The sequence below is a fragment of the Lissotriton helveticus genome, chromosome 12 (genome assembly GCF_964261635.1).
Source record: "Lissotriton helveticus chromosome 12, aLisHel1.1, whole genome shotgun sequence".
NCBI classification, from domain to species: Eukaryota; Metazoa; Chordata; class Amphibia; order Caudata; family Salamandridae; genus Lissotriton; species Lissotriton helveticus.
Window position 1 is genome coordinate 764,046,014 of NC_136073.1, and position 22,880 is coordinate 764,068,893.

The following is a 22,880-nucleotide window of genomic DNA, read 5'->3' on the forward strand; positions in this document are numbered from 1 at the left end:
AATTTAAAAAATGTATATAACCACACGGTTTGCTTGTAGAGCCAGATCATTCACAAGATAGCAACATATAGTTTGTGCTGTAAATCAGAAGGCAAAGCTAATTCTCAATCCTCCATTTGTTTAGGGATGTCATTACAATGGAGGACATAGACTGTAGTATTCCTGAAACTGTACAACTATTAAATTCTTGATGTGATTACAATATACTTTCCTTTTTCACACAGTATTGTTCTTGTACACTCAGAATGATGTTAATGTGTTCCCCACATAGCGCTGATATTATTAATAACCATTATCTTAAATAGGATGGAAAATGTTACTTGCCCTATAGCCATCTGTTTGTAGGGTGTAGTGCTGTAGGTTCACAGGTTCTGCATACTCTTGAAACCTAGTGGGACAGACAGTTGCAACTCGTTTTTCTTCATAGAAGTCAGTCACAAGATCTTCTGTGAGTCTACCATGCGTCCACAATGGACCATCACTGGCTCCACTAGAGATTGTTTTCCACTCAGCAGGAGGGTAGTGGAAGCCAAATGCAGTGTCAAAGGCAGTGTGGAGTGCATAGTGAAGGCTGTATGCAAACCCTCTACAAATCAGTGACTTGTGATCAGATGATACAATGTTTGAAAATATTAATCCTGCATGGTCATTTAATGCCTGCTCATGTGCTAGAATGTCCATACAGTGATGCTGGTGAAGGTGTGTGACAATGAGCAAGTAGCAGTCTTGCAGTGTGGCTAAGTGTCGAGTGGGCTCTGGAATGTACAGTGAATTCACACTTGCCTCATCATAGCAAGTCTGGATGCACTTAACTATCCACTTTGCAATGCCAGCTTGAGATTGTATGGCCCCTGTTGGGGGAAATTGAGTTTATGTTGCAGTAACCCCCCCCCACACACACACTTTTTGCCTGGTCTTTGATGCAACTTTGACTGTAGAGTAGTGGATCCCTCCAGTCCAGGTGCCCAGTACCAGTGTTATTTCCCTAAAAACTGTACCATGATTGGCACAACTTCTAACCCCCGTACGTCCCTTGTAAATGGTACCCTATTACCTAGGGCATGGGGACTTGAGAGGAGTGTGTAGGAAAGTGGGTTTCTGTTGCAGAAACCCCCAACACACGCTTCTTTGCCAGATTTCTGATGCACTTTGATTGATGTGCCCTGGGTCCATGCCAATAAGGTTCCCAGGGCCTATGTTCATTCCCAAACTGTACCTTTGTAGCCCCAACTGGCACCTCTCTGGCCACCTGTAAGTCCCTTGTAAAAGGTACCAAGGGCACTGTGACCAGTGAAGGCCTCTGAGGGCTGCAGCACATATTAAGCCACCATTAGAAGTCCTGTACCTTAACCCAAACACACTGCCATTGCAGACAGCATGTTTTGGGGCAGAGAAAAGTGAGGAGTCGACATGGCACACATAACTGAGTGCCATGCCTGCAACCACCTGCCTATGATATAGGTAAGACACCCCTCCAGCTGGGTACACTATACCTCTGGCGAGGGTACAGTTGCATGAGTACTGTACCCCTACAGTGTATAAGTCCATTCTTAGACATTATAAAGGCACTAAAGCCATAAAAGAGTATATGGTCTGGTAGTTTGTCATTATGAACTCCACAGCACCATAATGGCTTTACTGAATTCTGGGAAGTTTAGTAGCAATCTGCTCAGCATCAGAAACCCACACTGATACCAGTGTGGGATTTATTATGCAATGCACTCAGAGGGCATCTTAGAAATTGCCCCTGAAAAAAACCCAGGCTCTGGTGAGGTCCTTGACTGGTAAACACCACCCTGCCGCAACAAAACACGTTTCTGGATCCCTGGGGTGGGAGCCTTCACTCCCTGAGCCTAGAAACAAAGCCTTTCCTGGATGGAGGTGTTCACACCTCTCCCAGGTCAGGTAGCGCCATCTGTGACAGGGGAGCTTCAAAGGCCTTGCCGCCTTTGCAACACAATCCCCCCCCCGAACTCTTCTGCTACCAGGAGCAGGTCCCCTTCCTGTCTTACCCCATTTTTACTAGGGAGACAGGCCGAAAAAGTTAGAACAGCCCAGAAGGTGTGCCCACCTCTGCCAACTCACCCCTCAGGTTGGGGAGTCGATGTGAATCCCAACCTTCAAAGCAAGCCATCTTGCAAATGGCAGGCACTCTCCAATCAGGATTAGGGATTGTGCCCACTACCCCACGTTGGGTGAGTTTGAAAATGCAATTGAACGTGTACTTTGTTTGATTTACAGGGGATGCAGCAGGTTGCAACACTTAGCAGACCATCCAGGATATCGCGGTTTGCCGTGAAATCGGCACTTTTGTAAAAATGCCGCGATTTTTACAAAAGTGCCCGCGAAATCGGCACTTTTATAGAAATCCCGCGGCATTTTTACAAAAGCCGCTATATCCTGGGGGGTCTGCACAGCCTCAAACTACTTTGGAAGGGTGGGTGTGAGGCATCCTCCCGAGTTATTGTCGGCCAGTATCAAGTACCCATCACCTTTTTTTTTTAAAACTAAGAACTGTCCACAGACGGGCACGCTGCACAAACCTGCCGCAGCCCGGCTCTCCAGGTTAAAAGGCACATTTGCACCGAGGTTTGGAAGGAGGCTGCAGTGCAGCAGCAGCAGCCGACGGGAGAGGCCCTGGGGGAGGCCCCGTCTCCTGTCCAGGTTTGTCATTAGAACCCAGCTCATCTTCCTCCAGTTGGAATGTTTTACTGCGCTTTCATCCCACGGAGCCCTCGGGGCCCTGCGTCACCATAACATCTCTTTACCATGCGGGAAATTATTTAAAGAGCAGATTAAAGAGGCCTCCAGATGTGCCCTGTTTGCGTCTAATGTGCCTTCTGGTCTGAATCGTCTTAGTCAGGCTCTTTACAGCCAGCGCCTTCTTTTTATTGAAAGAGTTGTGTCTGTGCACTTCCTGTCTGCACGTGCACAGAATCAATGCCACCAGTTGAATGGCGCAGTCTTCTTGCCAGGCCTAATTCAGAAATCCATTTGAGCACCTAAACCCTGCATGGGCTGCATGATTTTTGAATGCGTTTTAACATTTTATATTTACGATACGAAAGGAATATGCTACTTACCAGTATGCATCTGTTCTTGGCATGTAGGGCTGCTGACATTCATATCTGTGCATAGATCGCCGCCTAGTGTTGGGTCCGGATGATTGCACATTGTTGTCCTGGAAGAGTCTTCGAAGTATCACGAGATAGGTGGCTCCTCCCTCGGACTACAGTGCGCATGGGCATCCTCTCCATCCTCATATTGCTTTTCGCCATTGTGGCAGAGATGGAGTATAGTACAGTAAGAGATGTCCATGCAAAGAGTGAATGCTGCAGCTGCGACAGGCACCGGGGAGGTGGGTGGGCGATATGAATGTCAGCAGAGCTACATGCCAAGAACAGATGCATACTGGTAAGTAGCATATTCCGTTCGAGGCATGTGGGCTGCTGAATTCATATCTGTGCATAGAATGTATAGCAGTATCTCCCTTAGCAGTGGCTACCTGTGTCAGCTGCAGCAGTCTGGAAAAGAGTTTTGAGAACAGCCTGTCCTACAGCAGCTTGCTGTTTTGAATGTACATCTACACAATAGTGTTTGATAAATGTGTGTGTGGTTGACCATGTGGCTGCTCTACAAATTTCGTGTAAGGGAATATTTCCCAGGAAAGCCATGGATGCCCCTAGCTTGCGTGTGGAATGCGCTCTAGGGGGGGGGCTGTTAAGGTGCGTTTTGCCTTTAAATAACATTTGGATGCACTTAACTATCCATCTGGCTATACCTGATTTTGAAATAGGGTTACCCTTGTGTTGTGGTGAGAAGGCAACAAACAATTGTTTTGTTTTCCGAAATGTTTTAGTTCGGTCTATGTAATATAGCAGAGTTCTTTTGACATCTAGGGTATGCAAGGCCCTCTCGGCTACTGTCTGTGGGTTCTGAAAGAACACTGGCAGTTCTATAGTTTGATTTATATGGAAATGGGATACCACCTTTGGCATGAATTTAGGGTTTGTTCTAAGAACTACTCTATTTGTATGTACTTGAATGAATGGCTCTTGAATAGTTAGGGCTTGCAGCTCACTAACTCTTCGAAGCGAAGTAATGGCAATAAGGAAAGACACTTTCCAAGTAAGAAATTGTAGTTCGCATGAGTGTAGTGGTTCAAAAGGTGATCCATTAGTCTGGTTAAGACAACGTTTAGACTCCAGACTGGTGAAGGTGGGTGTCTTGGAGGAGTTACGTGTTTAAGTCCTTCCATAAACGCTTTAATTGCTGGCACCCTAAATAGTGAAAGGTGTTGCCTGTTTTGCAGATATGCTGCTAACGCAGCTAGGTGTATTCTGATGGATGAAAAGGCTAAATTGCAACGTTGTAGGTGCAATAGGTATCAAATGATGTTTTGAGTGGAAGCATCAAGTGGGTTAATGTCATTGTTATTACAGTAAATGACTGAAAGTTTCCACTTTGCTGCATAACATGCTCTGGTAGTGGGTTTCCTTGCCTCTTTGATAATATTCATGCAATCTGGAGGCAAGTTGAGGTATCCAAACTCTAGGATTTCAGAAGCCAGATCGCCAGGTTCAGCTGTTGCGTATCTGGGTGTTGGATTTCTCCATGGTTCTGAGTTATAAGACTGGGTGTGAGTCGCAGTCTTTGATGAGGCACCACTGACAGTTCTAGGAACGTTGTGTACCATGGTTGCCTCGCCCACGTGGGCGCAACTAGCGGTATTAATGGTGCTGGGGGAAAAGCGTACGCAAATTTGCCTGACCAGTTAGTGGAGGATCTATTTGCATTGCCTCCACGACCTCTTCCCTTGGTATTGTTTCCTCTATAACCACCCCCCCTGCTGGTGTTCTTGTTATATGTGGATTGTGTGTTACTTTTGTAGTTGGAGGATTGCTGTGATGTTCCTCGCGCTCCTCCCCTATAATTGGAGCGACGAAAGGACCCACGGTGTTGTTGGGACTGAAGAGCTCCCATAGACTTTGCAGTTTCTGCATCCTTTTTAGGTCTCGGCTAGTAACGCGCTGAAAGCGCGTTCTCGCCAGAGAACTATAGTCGGCGTCTCAGCAGTCTGAGAACGCCGAAGTGAGACAAGACCTGGCCGCGCGCAGCGTTTCCCCATAGGATAACGTTGTACGCGCGGCCAGGTCTTGTCTCCACAGCATTGCAGGGCAGACCGGATCGCGTCGCGCGCCTCTCTGGAATGCAGGGGGAGTCTGCAGAGGGGCGCGCGGCGCTGATAACAGCTTCCCTGAGTGGCCCCCTCCTTCCTGTTGCTTTTTTGCTGGGTGGGGGGAGGGGAGGCAGTCGTAAGAAATCACTTTGATAACAAATGCACAACCCATACAGTACAACAGAAAAAGTATTTCATTTCCCAGAGTCAGACTCCCCTGTCTGCTCCTTGCTCTATTTCGACAATATATTCTTACAGCAGGGTGTCTTGGACAGGAACATCATGTCTCGTATCGCGGGACGTGTAATACATTCAATGGATTCGTCAGAGATGTGATGTGTCCTCAGCTGTGCCATGGCTCCTTCTCTGTACTCCCCTTGGCTCTCAGTTAGCGAACGGTGAGCAGCAGCTCTTGCTCGTGACCCCCGCCTACTACCTCACTCGCTCCTGCACTGCTGTGGTGTGAAATATGAATAGCATTGGCTGTTGTCTCTTAATAGCCACAGGACATGGGTTAATGAGGCCTAGAGAATGGACTCTCAAATGGAACGCTATATTTGTCGACCTTTCAAAAATGAGAAAAGTGTCTGCTGACTGACAGGGCACATAGGAGACCAGGCACAGGGCAGCCGGGGCAAACACACGTAAAGTTGCTCAACTATTAACAAACCACTTAACCGAATACTTCAGCCAGATCCACAAGCTTTGTCAGCACACGTGTCCCCCCTTTTTAGGTCTCAGCCTAGAGGCTTTCAAAACAAAAACATTAAAACAAATAATGTCATTAGCAATGGCAATGGCTCTAACTTTAACAATGCCGAGACCATTGCATTGTAAATGCTTGTTCATTTTGTCCAGAATTGAATCAACTGCTGGACCAAATAAAAAAGTTTGGGTTGATTGGCTGATTAAGAATTGTAGATTGGACTTCATTCTTAAAGCCTGATATGCGAAGCCATGCGTGGCGCCTTAGCAGCACGCTTGTATTGATGGATCTGGCAGCTGTGTCTGCCGCGTCTAGGGAACATTTAATGGAGGCATTGGTGATGAGCTTTCCCTCTTGTATAAGTTCATCTGCCTGCTGTTTGTAGGGATCAGGTAAGTGTTGGAGAATTTCTTCCAAACTGTCGTAGTGCGCCCTATCATATCTGGCCAGCAAGGCGTGTGTATTGGCTACTCTCCAGGAGTTTGCTGCCTGAGCCGCCACTCTCTTGCCTGATGCCTCAAAAATTTTAGACTCCTTGTCTGGAGGAGCGGCCTCTCCAGTAGTCTGTGAGTTTGCACGCTTACGTGCGTTGGATACCACTAAGGAATCTAGGGGTAGCTGCCCTTTGATGTATGTAGGGTCTATAGGTGCAGCCCTGTATTTTTTCTCAATTCTAGGGTTTATGACCCGTGCTCTAGCAGTGTCCTTAAATATGTCACTTGCATGTTTTAATACCCCTTTTAACATTGGGAGTGTTTTAGCGTGTCTCTCAGATGTTGTCAGTGTATCAAAGAGCAAGTCTTCCTCAATAGCATCAGAGTGTATCTCTACATTGTGGTAGGTTGCTGCTCTATCTAGTAGTGAATTAAATGCTACTGTATCCTCTGTGGGTGATGGCTTAGTGGGGTATACTGCTGGGTCTGTAATGTGCAGAATCCCTTCAGTGTCTGGTTCCCCTCCTCCACCCCATGGCTGTGTGTTTGGCTCTGCAAGTGGGTTTTGTGGATAACCAAAACCTACATCTGCGTCCTGATCTTCATCTGGGTTGTAGTCTGAGCGTGCAGGTGAGGTTGGGGCATAAGGAGTAGTAGGCATAACTGGACTGATAGGTTCAAAGAATATAGGAGAGGTAGCACAGTCTTTTTTTTAGGGGGATTCTGGAAAGGTCTTCAGTTGGCAGAGGTCTTTTCTTTTTGGTATAAACAGTCACGTTACCAGTTTTTGGGTCAATGTAGAGTTTTGACTGGTCTTCTGTGGAGGGATCTGGGTGAATAAGTTCCTCTTCCACAGTCTTTGGTTTTGGTGCTGTAACCTTTGGTTTTTGTCTCTTCGGGTCGACGCTTTTTGAGGCTTCGACCGTTTTTGGTGGTTGGATCGGTTTAGGATGTTTTTCGACAGGTTTTGTCGGTTGAACGTCTTTGGCTGGCTTCACAAACTGTTTTGGACCGAGCGGTTTTGTCGGTTCGACAGGGTCTTTATGTTGTTTTGGAGCCTGCTGTTTTGGCTCGACGCTCGTTTTCGGTTCGATGGGCTTCGGTTCGACGTTTCGCTTTCGGTTCAACTGTAGTTTTGGGCGTAGGCCTTGTGCTCTCGTCAACCGTTTTTTCCCCCTTGTCGACGTGCTTTTTGGGGGTCGATTCAACGTGCTTTTGTTTTTGTGTCAAATCGACGTGTTTTGGCTTCGAGGTTGACTCGACGGCCTTCGACTTCGAGCTTGACTCGACTGCTTTGGTCTTCGATGTCGACTCGACGGTCTTAGTTTTCGAAGGTTGTAGTGGTACTGTGGCCTTCGGGTCGATGCCTTTCGGCTTAGTTACCTTCGGTTCGACGTAATTCGGTCCGAAGACTTATTGTCGACTAGTTTCGGTTTCGATGGAACCAATGTCGTATGTTGTGCCTCAAAGGGCTCTTTTGGTATGTTCTTAGCCGTGCGGTATGGCGGGGCTGTAGAACGAGGATGTTGATCTCGGCTAAGGCCTGCTGGCGATGCCTCGACCTGAGTCTCTGATAGAGGTGTAGTGTTTATATGGGGCGGTGTACTCACGGTTCGCCCCTCGTCGTCATCGGAGTCGTCTTCAACTGCTATGATGTCTTGATCATATTCCTCCAGATCGACGATTAGTTCTCCCTCTTCGAGGTAATATTCGGAGTCGGGCTCAGAGTATTGTCTTTCGTCTTGATCAGAGTCTTCGGCACTCGCTAGATCTTCTTCGTCATCGAAGATGTTCTCGGGCTCTGGCGCCGACCGTTGCATTTCTTGCCTCGCCGCCCATCGATTCCGAATAGTCTTTTTTGATCAGAACTGGGCACAGGCTAGGCAACTATCTTCATTGTGATCTGGAGATAGCTATTTATTGCACACTGGATGCTTGTCTGTGTGCGGGAACTTCGAGTTGCACTGAGGGCAGTACTTGAATGGACTTCGTTCCATCGACGGTCGGTCCACGTGGTGTCGAGAAGGCCTCACGGCCCGATTCGACGACCGGAGTGCAACAAAGTTGTAAAAGTGTATCGGCGCCAAGCGCTGAACAATACCGACGGATCCGAAAGCTTTTTGGCCTTTTGTAGAGTTTTTCTTGATTCCGAACTTGGAGAGTAGGAAAGTACATCCGAACCCAATGGCGGAGAAAAACAATCTGAGGATGGAGAGGATGCCCATGCGCACTGTAGTCTGAGGGAGAACCCACCTATCTCGTGATACTCCGAAGACTCTTCCAGGACAACAATGTGCAATCATCCGGACCCAACACTAGGCGCAGATATGAATTCAGCAGCCCACATGCCTCGAACATGTAGTTTGGAAAGTTACTCTGTAGTAAATGAGCTCCCTTGTGAGGGGAAGGGGAGGGGAGGAGGCGTGTCACAGATATGTGATGTTCATTGTTCACACAAAAAAGTATGACTGAGGGTATTCACAAACTTCGCCGAGGCACACCACCAATCTGGATACGGTTAGAGTAAATCCATATACAGGGTGGGACTCAGAGTTGTGCTTCACCGCGCTTTCCCACCAGAGGGGTGGAGTTGGCAGAGGTGGGCACACTTCTTTCCCTCACTTATTTTTCCCGACGGCTCTCCCGCCCAAAGTGGGCGGCATGCCTTTAAAGCTTCCCCTTCGTGAACCATGCCCCATCCTGGGGAAGGAGGCTTGGCACCTGGTACTAGGATGTGCATGGTTTCAGGCCCCTGAGAGCAGCAGGCTCCCAACCCAGGGGTCCAGAAACATGTCTGTTGGTGCAGCCTAAGCAGCCACTCAGTCATGTCACTAGGAGTTGGTCGAGTTTCAGGGGGCTCTCTAAGATGCCCTCTGTTGTGCATTTTACATTAAATCCCACACTGGCATAAGTGCGGTTTTAATGTGCTGAGAAGTTTAATATCAAACTTCCCAGTTTTCAGTGTAGCCATTATGGTGCCGGGGAGTTCGTAATGAAAAACTCCCAGCACCATATACTCTTAATGGCAGCACTGCACTTACAGTGCCCAGGAATGGACTTGGGCACTGTAGGGGTACAGGGCTCATGCACCTGTACCCTCACCACTGGCATAGGTACCCTGATAGAGGGGTGACTGATGTATGCTAGGGCAGTGGTTTGTGGGCATGGCACACAGGGATGTGTGCCATGTAGACTCTTCACTTTGTTCTGCACCAAGAAACGCAGCCTGCAAAGGCAGTGTGTGGGTGTCAGGGTACAGGGCCTCTAAGCTTGGCACAATAAGTGCTGCAGGCCTTAGAGGACTTCTATGGTCACAGAAGGCTGGGGACCTGTGGTACCATTTACCGGGGACTGACATGTAGGCAGAGATGCCAATTGGGTTTAGGCTTCATCGCAATTTTAGGGAAGGAGCATAGGCCCTGGGTACCTGAATATCAGGAGCCCAGGGCACACTCACTCACAGAACATCTGCAATTCAGCTAAAAGTGGGGACATACCATGCAAGAAAAAGAGCACTTTCTCACCCAACCCCCCCCCCCTCCAAACTAAAGATGATGAGACTAACCTTTCCCTAGAGAGTCTTTATTGTCTAAGTGGAAGAAACTGGAAAGTCCATCTGCGTTGTCATGGGCAGTCCCAGGTCTGTGTTCCACTTCAAAGTCCATTCCCCGTAGGGATATGGACCACCTCAACAGTTTAGGATTTTCTCCTTTCATTTGAATTAGCCATCTGAGAGGTCTGTGATCAATTTGAACTAGGAAGGGAGTACCAAACAAGTATGGTCTCAACTTCTTCAGGGACCAAACCACAGCAAAGGCCTCCCTCTGAAATGGCACGCCAACTCTTCTCTCTGGGGAGTAGCCTTCTGCTTATAAAAGCAACAGGTTGGTCTTGGCCTTCATTACTGATCTGGGATAGGACCGCTCCTATCCCTAGCTCAGAGGCATCAGTCTGCACTATGAACTGCTTGACCTAATCTGGAGCCTTCAGAATTGGTGCAGAGCACATTGCTTCTTTCAGGGTGTCAAAAGCCTTTTGGCAACTAACTGTCCATTTAACCTTTTTGGGCATTTTATTGGAGGGGAGTTCAGTGCGGGTAATCGCAATGGACCCATATCTCTTCACAAACCTCCTGTAGTATCCAGTCAAGCCAAGGAATGCCCTGACTTGGGTCTGGGTGGTTGGAGCTGCCCAGTCCAGGATGGCCTGGATCTTGGGCTTTAAGTGTTGGACCTGGCCTCCACCAACAAGGTGGCCCAAGTACACCACAGTTTCCTGCCGTATCTGGCATTTGGATGCCTTGATAGTTTGTCCTGCAGTTTGCAGGGCTTTTAAAACCTTCCCAAGGTGAATCAGGTGATCCTGCCAGGTGGAACTAAAGACAGCAATGTCATCAAGATAAGCTGCATGAAAGGACTCCAACCCGGCAAGGACTTGATTTACCAACCTCTGGGAGGTGGCAGGGGAATTCTTTAAACCAAAGGGCATATTAGAGAACTGATAGTGCCCATCAGATGTGGAGAATGCGGTTTTCTCTTTTGCTCCAGGGGCCATGCCAATCGGCCAGTACCCTGCAGTTAAGTCAAAGGTACTTAGAAATTTGGCTGCACCCAATTCATCTTTCAACTCATCTGCTCTTGGGATAGGGTGAACATCTGTCTTGGTGACAGAGTTGAGCCCTCTATAGTCCACATAGAACCTCATTTCTCTCTTTCCACCCTGTGGATGAGGTTTGGGGACTAGAACCACTGGACTCGCCCAGGGGCTCTCAGAGGGTTTGTTAACCCTCAACTCCAGCATCTTGCAGACTTCAGCTCTGATGCTTTCCTTGACTTGGTCTAACTGTTGATAGATTTTCTTTTTGACATTTGCACTGTCACCAGTGTCCACATCATGGGTACACTAGTTTGTCAGACCAGGGGACAAGGAAGGAATATGCTACTTACCAGTATGCATCTGTTCTTGGCATAGAGGGCTGCAGAGTGGTACATTTATGAATAGATCGCCATCTGGTGTTGGGCTCGGATGATTGCACTTTGTTTTTCTTCTGGAGAAGTCTTTGTCGTCATAGGTGACTCCTCCTCTCGGTGTTAGTGCGCATGGGCATCGGCTCCATCCTTAGATTGTTTTGCCATAGTAGGGTTAGATGGAGTAGTGTAGTGTAGTACATAAAGATATGCCCATGTAAATGTATCTAAATAAGATAATGTTGGGACAGACACAGGTTTCCGGGGAGGGCATGTACCACTCTGCAGCCCTCTATGCCAAGAACAGATGCATACTGGTAAGTAGCATATTCCGTTCGAGGCATATGGGCTGCAGATGGTACATTTATGAATAGATTGTACAGCAGTTACCTCCCTAGCGGTGGTCACCAGTGTCTGTCGCAACTGTCTGAAATAGAGTTTTTAATACAGCTTGGCCCACTCTGGCTTGTTGTGCAGCCTGTACATCAACACAGTAGTGCTTTGTGAATGTATGTGGTGTAGACCAAGTTGCTGCTCTACATATGTCATCTAGGGGAATGTTCCCTAAGAATGCCATAGATGCTCCTAGTTTTCTTGTGGAATGAGCTCTAGGAGGAACAGTTAATGTTCTCTTTGCTTTAATGTAACATATTTGTATACATCTTACAATCCATCTTGCGATGCCTGCTTTAGAGATAGGATTTCCCTTATGTGTTGGGGAAAATGCTACAAATAGTTGTTTAGTTTTCCTGAAGTCTTGTGTTCTTTCTATGTAGTACGAAATGGCTCTTTTAACATCTAGTGTATGTAGAGCCCTTTCTGCCACCGTCTGTGGCTTTGGAAAGAAGACTGGTAATTCCACTGGCTGATTGATGTGGAATGCTGAAATTACTTTAGGCAAGAACTTTGGGTTTGTTCTAAGAACCACTTTATTCTGGTGTATCTGTAGGAATGGTTCTTGTATTGTTAATGCCTGTAACTCGCTTACTCTTCTGAGTGAGGTAATGGCTATAAGGAATGCCACCTTCCATGTAAGGAATTGTATTTCGCACCTATGCATAGGTTCGAAGGGTGGCCCCATTAGTCTGGTGAGTACTACGTTGAGGTTCCAGACTGGGGAAGGTGGTAATCTTGGTGGAATGACTCTGTTAAGACCTTCCATGAATGCTTTTATCGCTGGTACTCTGAACAGTGATATGCGCTGCCTGTTTTGTAGGTATGCTGCTATAGCTGCTAGATGTACTCTGATAGATGTGTACGCTAGATTACATTGCTGTAAGTGTAACAAGTAGCAAATAATCTCCCTTGTTGATACGTCTAGAGGGTTGATATTGTTATTAGTACAGTGTATAGCAAACCTCTTCCACTTAGCTGCATAGCATGCTCTGGTGGTTGGACGTCTCGCTTGTTTAATTATTTCCATGCAATTTGGGGGGAGATCTAAGTACCCAAATTCTAGGATTTCAGGAGCCAGATCGCTAAGTTCAATTGAGTTGGATCTGGGTGCATTATTTCTCCATGGTTCTGTGTAAGGTGCATGGGTAGAATTCGTAGCTTTTGATGTGGCACTTGTGAGAGTTGCAGGAGCGTGGTGAACCACGGCTGTCTTGCCCACGTGGGTGCTACTAGTATCATGGTCATTGAATGTTGTTGCAGTTTCCTGACCACTAATGGGATTAGTGGGAGAGGGGGAAAAGCGTATGCAAATTTGTTGGACCAATTTATCCATAACGCATTGCCCTGCGACAGGTGATGTGGGTACCTGGACGCGAAGCTTTGGCATTTTGCGTTCTGATGAGTGGCAAATAGGTCTATCTCTGGTTGTCCCCATCTTTGGAAGAATGGCTGCAGTATTTGTTGGTGCAGTTCCCATTCGTGTATTTGTTCCGACTGTCTGCTTAAGATGTCTGCTATCTGGTTTTGAACTCCTGGTAGGTGTTCGGCTAACAGATAGATGCTTTGAGGAATGGCCCATCTCCAAATTTCCTGTGCTAGTCTGGATAATTGGAGAGAGTGCGTCCCCCCCTGTTTTTGAATATAATACATTGCTGTCATGTTGTCTGTTCTGATCAGGACTGCTTTGTGGATAACATGTATCTGAAAGGCTTTCAATGCTAGAAACACTGCCAGTAGTTCTAGATAGTTGATGTGCAGTGTTCTTTCCTGCACACTCCACCTTCCTTGTACTGTGTATTTGTCCATATGTGCTCCCCATCCGGTGAGCGATGCGTCTGCTGTTATTGTCACCTGTGGAATTGGCTCTAGGAACGACCGCCCCTTGGTAATGTTTGTTCTGTTCCACCACTTCAGAGAGCGGTGTGTGCGGTCGTCTACCAACACCAGATCCGTAATCTGTCCTTGAGCCTGATTCCACTGTGTCGCTAAGCATTCTTGTAGCGGACGCATTTGTAGTTTTGCATATGGTATTAGCAGTATGCAGGATGACATCATGCCTAATAGCTGCATGAACACTCTTGCTGTTAGTGAGTGTTGTGGCTGAAATCTCTGAATGATTGTAAGCATTGCTTGGACTCTGATTGGGTTGGGGTACACTTTGGCTTTTTCTGTGTCTATGGTAGCCCCCAGATATTGTTGAACTTTGTTTGGTTGTAGGTGTGACTTTGTGTAGTTCACCGTGAACCCTAGCTGGTGTAGTAGCTGAATTGTCTTTTGTGTGTGTTGCAGACACTCCTCTTGCGACCTGGCTTTTATTAGCCAGTCGTCCAAGTATGGGAAGACATGAATTTGTTGTCTTCTTAGGTGAGCTGCTACCACTGCCAGGCATTTTGTGAACACCCTTGGTGCCGTCGTGACACCAAATGGGAGGACTTTGAACTGATAATGTTGTCCTTCTACCACAAACCTGAGGTATTTCCTGTGGGCTTTGTGAATAGGGATATGAAAGTAAGCGTCTTTTAGATCCAGTGTAGAAAGAAAGTCCCCTTTCTTCAGTAAAGGAAGTACTTGTTGGAGCGTGACCATGTGGAAATGTTCCGAATTTATGTATGCGTTGAGAGGTCTTAGGTCCAGTATTGGCCTTAGAGACCCGTCCTTTTTGGGGATTAGGAAGTATAGGGAGTATACTCCTGTTCCCTGTTGGTGCTGTGGAACCTTCTCTATGGCATGCTTTTCTAGCAGTGATATTACTTCCTGTTTTAACAGTGTCAGGTGATCTTGTTTCATTGGACGCTGTTTGGGGGGGGATGTTTGGTGGGGTAGCTGTGAGTTCTAGGCAATAACCATGTTGGATAATTTGTCTTACCCACTTGTCTGATGTGATGTTTTCCCAGACAGGTAGGAACTGTGATAGGCGTCCCCCTACCGGTGTTATATGGTCTGGGGGAAGCTCTATGAAGTCACTGTTTTGGGGTTGGAGAGTTGTGGTTGTTGTTGTTTCCGCGACCTCTACCCTTGTTGTTGTTACCCCTGTATCCACCTCTAGAATTACCTCTGGGTGATGTAGGTGTAAAAGAGGTTTGCTGTTGGTTTGTACCTGTACTTTGGATCTACGAAAGGAACCTCTTTGTGTCAGCTGCTGCAATGCTCCCATTGATTTAGCCGTTTCTGTATCCTTTTTCATTTTTTCTAGGGCCTCATCTGTCCCTGTGCCAAAAAGTGTTTTCCCATCAAAAGGTTGATTAAGTAACGAGGTTTGTACCTCTTGTTTGAATCCTGACACTCTGAGCCATGCATGTCTCCTTAACATGATGCTTGTATTTGTCGACCTTGCCGCAGTTTCTGCCGCGTCTAGGGCGCACTTTATTGAAGTGTTAGTAATTAACTTCCCTTCTTGTATAAGTTGATCAGCTCTCTTTTGATGTTCTTTAGGGAGATGTTTGATGAGTGTTTCTAACTCATCATAATGCGCTCTGTCATACCTTGCAAGTAGTGCTTGCGTATTAGCTATGCGCCAACTGTTTGCCGCTTGAGATGCTACTCTCTTGCCAGAGGCATCTATTAGTTTAGACTCTTTGTCAGGAGGTGGCGCTTCTCCTGTAGATAAAGAGTTTGCTCTCTTGCGAGCGTTTGTGACCACTAGTGGGTCTAGAGGAATTTGTCCCTTAATGTATATTGGGTCTTTTGGAGCTGCCCTATATTTTTTATCAATTCTTGGGTTCAATACCCTAGCCCTCACTGGGTCTTTGAATATCTCTGATGTATGACTGAGAAGGCCTTTTAGCATTGGTAGTGTTCCTGATGTTTTTTGTGCAGTAGGTAGTGTCTCTAATAAGAAGTCCTGTACTAGAGGTTCTGTATGTAGGTCTACCTTATGAAATGTTGCTGCTCTAGTAATGAGTTGTGCAAACCCAGTATTGTCATCAGGAGGTGAAGGTTTTGAGGGATATGACTCAAGGTCGGTATCATTACCTGATCCCACATTATACTCCTCCCATGGGTCTGCCTCCTCTGGGATTGTGTCCTCATCATCCCCAGGGTGTCCCCCCTCCCCTGTGTCACTCTCTCCATCTGTTGTAGGTGTAGATGGACGTGTGGGAGGAATATCTGGCCTATTGTGAGGAATAGGCGAAGATGGTGTGTGAGGTTTGGGAGAAGGGGGAGGAGTTGTATTCGTCCCCATTGTTCTCTTCTTTGGATGAGCCTTGTCGTCCAAATGTTCATGTTTCCTCTTTTTAGGTAGTTCTGTGACTACCTTGCCAGTCTTTGGGTCAATAAACAAAGTCTTTTGTTTAGGATCCGTTCCGTGTTCCTGTGTCGGTACCGCAGTTTTCGGTTCCGAAAGGTGTTTTTTCTTTGAAATGTCCATTTGTATTTTCGGTGCCGAAGTTTTGTTCGGATCCGACTTCTTCGGTATCGAAGATGTCCCCGGTGTCGAGGGTGTTTTCGGCGCCGAAGCGTGCTTCGGTGTCGACATGGACTGCTTCGACTTCGAGCTTTCCTTGACCTGGTGCTTCGGTGTCGATGTGGTCGGTTTATCGGAACCGGAACCACTATGATGGGGGACCGAGTGTTTCGGTTTCTGTTTCGTTGCCGGGCTCTAAGGCGGGGCGTTGGAAACTTTTTTCGGTTGTCTGACCGGGCTCGAGGGCGGGGTCGACACCGTGCGGGGTCTGTTTTTCGGTAAAGGGACGTCGTCACTCACGGTTTGTTGGACGTCGATTTCCTCGACGTCGGACTCGTCCGCTTCTGACCCCGCCTCGTCGGCCTCTTCTTCCTCCTCTTCTGGGTGCTGGTCCTCGAACAGCTCCGGGATTGCTTGTGACTGCATTCTCGATACCTCGTGTCTTCGGGCTCGACGGTTTCTAATCGTCGACTTTGACGAGAACGCTGCACAGGCCTCACAGTCCCTGGATTCGTGTTCAGGGGACAAGCAGAGGTTGCACACTTCGTGTAGGTCCTTGTGTGGGAACTTAGCACCACACGTTGGACATTTTTTGAATGGAGTCCTTTCCATGGACCCCGGGCTGGACTACGTCGAGTTTCTCGTAGTCGTCGTCCTTCGAATCGCGTCGTTATGGAGTGAAGTCGCGTTCGATAACGATACCGTCGATTTGGAAAGGAATACGCGCCGGTTATAACCTTCTTTGTTGAAGTCGGTCCGGAGCGCTTCGATCCTCATCCGAACCCGATGGCGGAAAAAAACAATCTAAGGATGGAGCCGATGCCCATGCGCACTAACACCGAGAGGAGGAGTCACCTATGACGACAAAGACTTCTCCAGAAGAAAAACAAAGTGCAATCATCCGAGCCCAACACCAGATGGCGATCTATTCATAAATGTACCATCTGCAGCCCATATGCCTCGAACAAGAGCTTAGCATACTGTTGCAAGACTTGCTTGCAGTCAGTCTGCTGTGGGGCAGAGAGGGTGCCTGAAAAGACAACTCCATCTACTGACCCATCTTTTGGGCTCTAGGCGAGGAGGTCAGGGAGAGGTTCACTCTCTGCTTCCTGTTCTTCACCAGTCACCATCAGCACGGTGATTTTAGCCCTGTCACTGTAGAGCTTTAGGCAGTTCACATGGATAACCCATTTGGGTGTCCTGATTGTGCCCAGGTCAATAAAGTAGGTGACCTCACTCTTTCTCTCGGATAGGATATGGGCCACTCCATATGTCCTTGAATGCCCTTGGTGGGACTGGCTCCAAAACCCACACACTGTCCAGGTTGAAATTCAACCAGTGCAACTTGTTGGTCATACCGGTGCTTCTGAAGCTCCTGGTTGACCTCAAGTTGCTTGGATGCCTTTTCCATGTACTCAGCCATTCTTTACCTGAGGCCAAGCCCATAGTCCACAATATCTTGTTTGGGTTCTTGGAGAGGTTTCTCCCAACCCTCTTTTACAATACAGAGTGGTCCCCTCACAGGATGGCCAGACAGAAGTTCAAAGGGGGAAAACCCTACTCCCTTCTGTGGCACTTCTCTCTAAGCGAAAAGCAGGCATGGTAATAGGACATCCCATCTCCTCTTGAGCTTCTCAGGGAGCCCCATAATCATGACTTTCAATGTCTTGTTTGAATCTCTCAACAAGGCCATTGGTTTGTGGGTGATAGGGTGTAGTAAACTTGTACTGCACTCCACACTCCTTCCACATGATGGTAAAACCTAGGTTGTGAAGTAGAAATATTATTTAAGTATGTGCTAGGTATGGCAGTTTGCTGCTGCTCTTAGTCAGTATGGGACGATGTGTTGGTGGTGTGAGATGTTGGGAGGGGGTGTGTGAAATCCAAGGAAATAGACTTGGTGCCCAATGGAGGGGACCCACTGGTCTTAGGTGATGATTTTCACAGAATGCTTCCTAGGAAGTGCCCTATAAAAGGGAAGTGCGGTTATTAATGTTCCTCGAGGATGTATCAACAGCACCTAATGCTGGCTTTGCTAATGGTTTTTCCCTCAGCAACCAACTCCTGTGCTTTTTTACAGTGGGCCTTTCATAGGTGCTTTATCAGCTTGTCCATCTCTCCTAGTGGTACTAGTTGTAGCTGGAGAGGAAGCCCACCAAGTTTGCAACAATTAGCTTAGACTACTTGTCAGCAGGGGGTGTCTCCCGTGACTTGTGCAGAAGCCCTTTTATGGGCTACGTGAACAACTAGGGATTGGTGGACAATCTTTCCACTAACGCAAGTCGGACCGTCGGGGAAGGCTTATATTTTTTCTCCACTTGGGGAGTGACCGCCCTGGCCTTTAATGGCTCTCCAAAGTTTTTGGCAGTCGACCACAGCCTTCCATCATTAAGTGGAGGTAATGCACTGCATGCTCTTTCTTAGGGTTTTGACTTGGGAGTCATTCTTGCCCTTCACTGCGTGTAGTTTGACCGGATTAGGTTATGCAGCCCTTTCTATGACTGCATGGTATGCAGTGCACCAACCTGGTGGGGATGGTTTGGCAGGGTAGAGCTTTGAGATTTCAGTAGTCTTGGAGGTCTATCACATCACTTCTAGGGATCATCAACCTCCCTTGGTCTAAAGTGCTTGTCATAGGGATCTTGTGGGTACTAAGGACTGCCCAACTCAGAGTCCTGTGGTTTGGGTGAAGGAGAGTGCAGATGTAGTTGTGGTGGAGGTTTGTGCTGCAATGCTGGGAATGGTGGACGAATCCATGATCCTTTAGGTACTTGGTCAACTTGTGCCTCAATCACTGTTGGATCTGAACTCCAAGCTAGATTCCTGCTGTAGCTTTGCTTTTTATTGTAGTTGACAGGTGAACCGCTGGAATGAATATAAGTGAGTTACTATGTCAAGCCTGGATCAGTGTTTCTGAACATCCAGGCACAAAGGCTTTAAAACAATGTGTGGTGGAGGCAGTGTGCTGACAATTATGGCACCAATAGTAGAGTCAAACAGGGCATGTGACCTTCATAAAAACAAGTTGCAAGCATCCAGTGCCTACTCAGCATGGAGAACATGTATAGCTACAGCCACACTTGATACAAGCATGCTACCATGTATTACCTGCTTTAGTACATAATTTAGGGTAACATATGCACTGCAGACAGGGAGCACGACAAGCCTTCATTTAATGAATACTTTGGTATGTATTTTTTAGAAGCATTTTCTCTCATCACATTTGTTTTACTTCATGCACATACCAAACATTTACGTAAGAGAAATACTATGTTTTAATCTTCAATTATCACATTTGTTTCCTCTAAAACACTAAGTTAAATCGCTCAAACGTTTTCGTCCCACACTTTAATAAGAAATAGCTGAAAGCAGGTACTTTTTTGGTTATAACCAGGACGTTGGAAAGAACAAATGTCACGCGTATCAATTCTTTTATTTGCAAGATATGATTGACAGCATGAGCCTTTATCCTGACATCTACCCATCAACTGGGATACTCATCAATGGTTAGGTGATCATTCCTCTCATTTCCAGTATATGCTTAGGTCAACTAGTATCAATGTACGTCTCTTAGTAAAAGCAAATGTTTGTGTTCGATAATAGGTATGTATCAAAAGCCTGGACATTAGCAGTGTACCTACACCCAATCCTTTTGAGTTTATGGCCTTTGGCCAAGTGAAAACTTCTAAACTGGCCACAGACTTGCATTCAAATTGGTTACTCACAAGTACCTCACATACATCTTTCAATTTGAAATAAGTGGGAAATTAACTAGATTCAATGATAGATACTGATAAACCCCTTTCAGATTTGATTAGTATACAGAACATTCACATCCAAATTCGAAAATGATTTGCCCTTACAGTACCCAATAGTCTACTAACGTGGTATTTTACAACCACCAGAGTAGCATTTGATGACCTGTTCAGCTACAAGAGACTTAGAACAGGGATATAGGCGACATCTCAAAACATAACCTGTTAATTTTTTTGATTTGTTGGATTTTCTTTTATTACATCTATGCATGTGTGTGAGTGGTAAAAGGGCACATGTTAATAGTAAAAGAGCAACACAGCCGAGTAGACTGCACCACAGTACTGAACATGGGAGGTAGCCCAGAGACAAGATTCATGAAAGATTACAATAATCGGGCATACGAAGGAAAGTCCAGAGGTGACAATTGGTAAGCTTAAAACATTAAAATAGGCCTTGGGGCCAGTGTTCTAGTAAAGTAGCAACCAAAAGATTTGGACTAACAATTTACCAGCTGAAGGTGATAAAGCTAGGTAGGTTTGTGTGTCTCTTATTTTAACTGACCTAGTCACATACTTGTCAAATGACTTTTCTTCTTCAAAGGTGAAGGACTCACTGAACACGGTTATTGAGCATTATTTGTTTGCATCACGCTAAATGGGACTTTGAAGACCACCACCTGCTGGAGTAAGACTTGACTCTCACCCAGACTACACTGAGCATATCAAGAGGTTAATTTGAGTTCCACAGCTATCAGTGGTAGGAAGCACTACCCAAACATGCTACTTACTGTCTGGCAGCCTCTGGCAGCTCCAGGAGTTCAAGAAATTGAATCACAGGCTCCCCCTCTGGAGAGACTGCTTTCGGAAACAGAATTGCAAGGACCACAGTTTACAGTGTCACCATGAAGTTCAGGTAACTAAATGCCACATGGCCTTAATGTAGAATACTCAAATACAGACTAAAAAAGTATGTGCAAAGCAATAGGTTTCGCAATTGCGAGATTTTGAACTATTGGCATTAAAGTAAAGTCCACATTTGTAAAGCGCACAATCACCCGTAAGGGTCTCTAGGCGCTGGGGGGCCGTCGGGAAGATTAAGCGAGCTATTGCCCAGAGTCACATGGTGCTGGGCTAACCTGCCGCCGGAGCCGGGTATCGAACCGTGGTCCCCAGATTCCAGCGTCAGTCGCCCTGGCCGCGGCGCCACACCTCTCCCACTCTATTTATGTGTTTAGAAAACCTGCAATAATAAAATGCATTGTCATTTACAATACCAATAGGTAAAAGTTTCAAAAATGCAAGACCTTTTGCATTGCAAATACTTGCGGTTTACAAGCACCCCATGCCACGCTTTCACGTTAACAGGCCACGCCCCTTTCTGTAGGCGAGCTGGGTCTAAAGAAAGGCCAGCGGCTAGTATTAAAGTGAAAGCGCGGTATGGGGCGCTTTTACAAGAAGTGGTTTGTCAAGTTCACGCGGCTCATCTAAAGAAAGGGGCGTGGCCTCAACTTGAAAGTGCAGCATGAGACGCTTGAAAACAACTACCAAAAAATTAATTAATAGGGAAAAAACATGCAGCTGCATTCGATGTCGCAAATAAAATAAAGTGTAACTGCAACAAATGATGGACGGAATGCAGAATGATTCAAACATTCTCCCCAAGTCAAGAGATCTGGGTAAAATCCATTGTTCCCACTACGCCACCCCAGTTTGGACCCAGCCATATGCAAATCAGTCTTGACCCTGTGCCTCATTGGAACAGTCCAGACTGAACTGCCAAGCCAGGTCCTCCCTGGACCGGAAACAAGCATCCTGGGACTAGTTTCGGGGTATGTCACCCTTCATCGGCCAGGCTAGCTTGAATTTAGTGGCACAGTGAGCAAGGGACCCACGTCTGGGCATACCCATCCCACTTAGGGCGAAAAGTGTGACTGCAATGCTGATGGTTTTAGGCCCAGATTGCTGTACTCGAGTGAATGTATGACATTGTTCTGCATTCTGTCCATCAATTGTTCTTTTTTCGAATAAACCAAAGGAGCAGCCGCCAATGTGGCGCACCGTGCTGGTAAAAAACACATTACTAATATAAAAACGTGCGGCATGCTGTGATGTTGTGGGTAGAATAGGGGTTAGATCATTAAAGAAAGTAGTACTCCCCGACTACATAACGCAGACATATACCAATACAAGTAAAAAGTCCAGTCATTATGGGAGTACAAATGCAGGCAAGAAGGTACCAAGGAGGGACAACTAAGCCTATTCACAAATTAAAAGCAACGATTTTGCAAGGACAATAACAGGAGACATTTCAAAAGATGGGCCGAGCTTCTATGCCATACCTCAATACAGCATGAATCGCAGAGCAGCACATGCTCTGCCCAGGTTTGACCTAAAAAGCCTCGTCAGTTCCAAGAAAAATTGACATACAGACTTTCCTTGCTTCTGTTAAATTCCATACATCCAAATGACTATTTTACAAAACTGCAATATAATGAGGCAACATTAAATTAGCAGTTCCAAAACCGTGCTAGTATGCCCTATAATTAAGATATTTGAAATGTATCACAAATATTTGGTAAAACTACAATAAACGGTGCTCCAGGCACATGAACAATACTAAACAGATAACCGATAACTGTACCCAGAACTCACCATCGTAAGTAGCAGTATGTGGCCTCCACGTTGTAGAATTTACTTCCTGCTAATGTTCCCAGCTGATTAAATGGCATACCTGAAATCAAACAATTCTAAAGTATTACACAAAGGCACCTGAACTTGAAGTGATTCACCACCACAATGTCTATTTGGCACTAATTATTAATACAATTATCATTTGCGAAAGTGTAGTTTTACAAGGTTGGAAACTACTTTAACCAGCAGATCTATCATCACTGCACAAGTTACTTACCTTCGGTAACTATATACCTGTAAGGAACATTAGTTAGTGATAGATTCCTTACCTTAGAATTACCCCCAAGTGTCAGGCTGGATCCGGAAAGTTTTAGTCAGCAGTGCCCCTACACGTCGGAAGGTGGCGT

At 46.4% G+C, this 22,880-nt stretch overlaps 1 protein-coding gene across 1 annotated transcript in view; it reads right to left on the reverse strand.

Moving 5' to 3' along the window:
• SMG5 (SMG5 nonsense mediated mRNA decay factor) overlaps positions 1–22,880 on the reverse strand; it is a 397,003-nt gene that overhangs the window by 241,158 nt on the left and 132,965 nt on the right. The window contains exon 7 of the mRNA XM_078669528.1: positions 22,495–22,573. Within this exon, the coding sequence (XP_078525654.1) occupies positions 22,495–22,573 (79 nt within the window). The remainder of the gene's footprint in view (positions 1–22,494; positions 22,574–22,880) is intronic.